The following is a 4751-nucleotide window of genomic DNA, read 5'->3' as shown; positions in this document are numbered from 1 at the left end:
TCCTGCGCTGTCCCCTAGCATGCAGGGGGGCACCAAGCACGTGCTGTCCCTGCAGCCACCAGCTCAGCTGGAGCGAGAGGCGTCCACGAGCCTGCTGCGTGCACGGCAAGGCTGCACACCAGGCGCACGCTGCGGGTGAGCTGTTCGAGCGCCAAGTCCTAGGGGCTGGCGTGGGGGCGGAAAAAGCAACCGAGGAGCGAAAGCAGGGGGCTAGGCGAAGCCACGTTCTGCTTTCACAGCTAACCACGAGGACTCATCCTCCCCGGCACCCACCACTGACCATCTGCTCCTCTCCAGAGCCGAGCGAACAGCTCTGCCTTACCCAGAGCTGCAGCAGCAGGAGGGGCTGCTCCCTGGGCCCCCGCCTGGCAGCCCCAGTTCACCTCTACAAGCCACGAGGGAAGAAGTGAGGAATCAACCACCTTTTATTCCGTCAGCGCTGTCACCCAGCCCGCAGAGACCGGCTCAGGTTCGTCCAGCTCGTGCCCAGACCACGGGAACAGCAGAGCCCGTGGCCCTCCGGCAGCTGAAGTACGGGCTGGGCCCGTCGGGGCCGGTGGGGGGGCTGGTTGTGGCCCCCGCTTCGCACCGCCAAACACTCTGCTCGGCCCGCAGCTGCTAATCCTCAACCCACAACATTGCACTTGGAAGCAAAAGCACCTGACCCAAAGCCTGCAGATAGCAGGGGGACAGGGGGACTCGCGTCCCCTGTGGGGTCACCAGAGCTGTCCCCAACGTCGTACTGTGCCCCATGCCCTCTGCATGCTTTTTTTTTTTTTTTTTGCTGGGTTCTAGTATTATTACACCAAAAAAAAAAAAAAAAATATCTCCACGTTCACAGACAGCCCCAAAACAAGGGGAGTAACAATCCTTCCGCCCCACGGCTCACCAACCAGCACGACAAACCAGCGGTGCTCTGTGAGCCAGGCCGGCCCCGCCGCGAGGCAGGGGGCTCTCGCCTGCGTGCCTCTGGTCCCTCAGAAGGTCCGGTAGGTGAGGAACTCCTTCAGCTTCCTGGGAATGGGGAGTGCAAGGACCTGGTACGTCGTCAGGAAGGTGCGCAGGGCTTTGCGGCACAAGTGCTTGAGCGATGAGAGGACTCTTGGAGCCGTCCAGAACTGGACATGGCCATCTCTGGTCCTGCAACGAGACCCAAAGAGGCCCTGAGCGAGCATCCATCACCCCAGCATGGTGCAGAGAGAGAGTTACCCCCAAATATCCCGAGCAAACATCACATTCACTCCCCAAACTGGAAAACCAGCCTGCACCCTCAGGCTGGTTTCTCCTGGAGCTCCCCGCAGCAGATATACGCACCCTGTGGCAATGAAGCCACCGTGGGGAAAGTACATGCAGCACAGCCCATTGGTCATGGGAGCAAACGCCACCGGGGATCGCAGCTCCAGCGCCCAGATCCTCAGGAGCCTAAGGAGAAAGGGAGGTGACACAACGTCAGGCAGTGCCTGCAGCTGAAACGAAGCCTCCGGGGCCACCTGAACGCACACAAGTTAGGAGCGGGGCTTCATCCCATGGACTCAGAGCCTCCCAGGGCAGGAGCATTGTGCCCTGCAGAGCTGAGCCAGATGGGGACAGAGCAGGTGACAGTACTGAGGAGCACTGCGAGGGGACACAGGCCCTGGTTCATTGCTCAGGGAGGTGACAGCGCCTTGACCTTGCCAACTCCTCGCACAATCAGGGCTCTGAATGCGTTGGTGTCTTTGCCATGCAATGTCTGCACCCTGCTGGGACGCCCTGAACTTCCGAAACGTCCTCTTAGGACCCTCCTTCCCTCCGGAAAGACCCCGAGGAGGGGTATTAACTCACCTGTCGTCCGCCACCGTGGCCAGGTAGAGGCCCTCTGGGGAGAAGCAGACCGACCGCAGGGAGCTGGTGTGGACGTCGCTGCTGTAATCCAGCGCCGAGTGCAGGGGGACGTGGCTGCGGGGGGAAAAACACGCTCAGCCCGAGCCCCAGGCCTTGTTCAGCCCCACCAAACCCCCCCTGACACCTCTCTACCCCGTTCCTGTGGCCCCCCTCACCCCCCCAGCTCCGTACCGCAGCGTCCTCAGCTGCTCCCCCGTGTAGGGGTCCCACATGATGACGCAGGTGTCGTAGGAGGCGGTGACGAGGAGCGCTGAGTCCGGTGAGAAGTCACAGGACACCACGCTGCTCTGGTGCCCCTCCAGCCTCCGGATGAGCGTGTAGGACCGCATGCTCCACAGCAGCGCCTGCGGGGCACGGGGGGGATGAGGCTGAGGCTCCCCGCACTGTCACACAGACCCAGGACAGCACAGAGAGCCCAGCAGAGGAGACGAAGCCAGCAAGGGTGGCTGAAGCAGCTGTGATCACAGAAAGCACCCAAATACCTTCCCAGTCACCTCTCCCCACCACACCCCAACGCCTCGGTGGTCAACAACATTCCTGTGCCCACCCCGGATCCTCACCCAGCACGGGGGGGGCACGTTGGTGCTGGGAAGTCCAAGGAACGAGGCTGGCTCTCACCTGCCCCTTCCCACACGGGGACTTCTCACGTAAAGGGGGCAGAGGGAGCGTGGCGCTCCGTGGGACCGGCTCCCACCCACCCTGGGGGACTCACCGACTTCTCTCCGGCCGCCGAGCAGAGCATGCTGCAGTCAGGAGAGATGGAGCAGCAATAAACCCACTGCATGTGGCCCGTCAGCACCTGGACCTGCCGCCCTGGGGACAACAGACACGGGAGTCATCAGAGACACAGCTGAGTCACCGGGGACAGGCACTGCCCCGCCTGCTGTCTCAGCCCCAGTCCTAAGGAGGAAAACGCATTTGGGGTGGGGGAATTTCCCTGTGCCCATCCCAAACTCTCTATCTGCAACACCTTCCTGCAGTCCCCAGGTCCCATCTGGGAGGGGATGGCTCTGCTCTGTCCCAGAACCCCCCCGTTTCTGCCTCAAACACCGTCCCCACAGATCCCCTCCCACCATCTCCCCTTCCAAGGTGTGCTCCTGCCCTCTCCTCGCCCACAGCAAAGCACAGCCTGGGGAAGGGCTGACCTAGCACTGGGGGCACCCCCTCTTGCTCCTACCATCTTTGCTGAGGTCCCAGACACGCAAAGTCCTGTCCCGCGACGCCGACACCAGGATGAGGCTTCCATTGGGAGCGAAGCTCAGGTCCCTGACGACGTCCTGGTGCCCCAGGAGGCTGAAGAGAAGGTGTCCTGCGGGGAGCAGCCATATCAGCCCTGTCAGCGCCTGTCCCGTGCAGGAGCAGGCAGCAGCTCCCGCTCACCCTCGGGAAATATTTAGGGAAGGACGGAGCCGGGGAGCAGAAAGAGCAAAGAGAGCAGCCTGAACTCGTTGCTGCCACATCCCTGGTGCCATAAAGCACCGCTCACCTGTCTGCACCTCCCAGACTTTGATCTGCCCGTCGTTGAGCCCCGTGGCCAGCACCAGGCAGGACAACCCCGCGGCAGCGTCGGGGCCCCCCGCCGCCGGCCAGGCGCTGAAGGCCAGGCCCCAGACGATCTGGCCGCACTCCAGCGTCTTCTCCTTGGCTCCCCCTCGGCTCCGCGCCTCCGCCTTGCCGTGGCCTTTGCGCTCCGAGGCTCTGCAGCTGTGGGGAGAAGAGAAAAGGGGGAGCAGAGCGGGCTGGCACCGCGGCCTCGCCTCCACCAGTGGTGTTGTTACCCCCAGAGCCCCGTTACTCACAGCTCGGCCTCCTCCAGCGGCCAGGGGATCAGCTTGACCAGGCAGTGGCCCTGCGACCAGGCGAACCAGGCGCCGTCAGGGGAGAAGGCCACGCTCCACGTCTCGCAGCTCGACTTCCAGTCCGACTGCTGCGGCCGCCCCGGCTTCAGCTCGGCCAGCAGCACGGGCTCCTCTGGGCAACGGGGACAGCACCAGCACCGTCACAACCCGGTTCCCGGCTCCCTGTTCCCCTCCCTTCACCCTCAGCCCTCCCCCGAGCTCCAGGCTCCGGGCTCCATCCCCCGGGAGCCCCCAGCCCCCTGCCCGGCCCTGCCCTCACCTGCGCTCGGCTTCATAGCGGCGGCGCCCGCCCCGGGGAGGCCCCGCAGGCCCCAACCGGGCTCGGGCGCGGCCTCCCCGGCCTCTACGGAGAGAAGCGGGCCGCTGGCAGCCCCCGGCCGGCCTCCTCCTCCCTCCGCCCGGCTGCTGGAGGAGGGCCCGGACCGCCCCGTGCGGGGCGGGGGCTGCGGGGCAGGGCCGCGGCTGGAGGCCGGGCCCCGAGGCCTGCGCTGAGGGGGGGGGCGACGGGGATGGGGTCGGGGATGGGGTTGGGATGGGGTCGGGGCCGGCCCTTCCTCCCTCCCGGAACGGGTCTGACGGTAAACACGGCCCCGGGACAGCGCCAAGCTAAACACGGCCCCGGCTGCTGGCACCGGGACAGGGCCAGGAAGAGGCGGCCAAGGGTGGTGGAGCCCCGGGGCACAGCGTGTGACAAGGGGACAGCCCCTGGTAGTGGCACCCCGGGGACACAGCACCCACAAAGTGACAAGGTGACACCCCCATAGTGGCACCCCAGGTATACAGTACCCAGAAAGTGACACCCCTGGGACACAGCACCCAGAAAGTGACAAGGTGACACTGTCCATATGGGGACACCCCCTGGCAGTGCCACCCCCCCACAAAGTGACACCCCCCAACAGTGGCACCTCAGGGACACAGCACCCACAAAGTGACAAGGTGACACCCCCATAGTGGCACCCCAGGTATACAGTACCCAGAAAGTGACACCCCTGGGACACAGCACCCAGAAAG

At 64.7% G+C, this 4751-nt stretch overlaps 1 protein-coding gene across 1 annotated transcript; it reads right to left on the bottom strand.

The window, feature by feature from the left end:
- Positions 1-407: 407 nt before the first annotated feature.
- WSB2 (WD repeat and SOCS box containing 2) lies at positions 408-4168 on the bottom strand. The gene is made up of 9 exons (XM_027469798.3): positions 4000-4168; positions 3681-3852; positions 3368-3585; positions 3059-3190; positions 2594-2694; positions 2053-2225; positions 1822-1935; positions 1315-1422; positions 408-1140 (listed from the first exon to the last, which is right to left on the bottom strand). The coding sequence occupies exons 1-9, from the start codon at positions 4013-4015 to the stop codon at positions 978-980; spliced, it is 1197 nt and encodes a 398-aa protein (XP_027325599.3). The 5' UTR covers positions 4016-4168; the 3' UTR covers positions 408-977.
- Positions 4169-4751: the final 583 nt, after the last annotated feature.

The sequence above is a fragment of the Anas platyrhynchos genome, chromosome 16 (assembly GCF_047663525.1).
Source record: "Anas platyrhynchos isolate ZD024472 breed Pekin duck chromosome 16, IASCAAS_PekinDuck_T2T, whole genome shotgun sequence".
In the NCBI taxonomy this organism is placed as follows: domain Eukaryota; kingdom Metazoa; phylum Chordata; class Aves; order Anseriformes; family Anatidae; genus Anas; species Anas platyrhynchos.
Note: the sequence above shows the minus strand (reverse complement) of the source record. Positions and strands in the feature narration are given on the sequence as shown.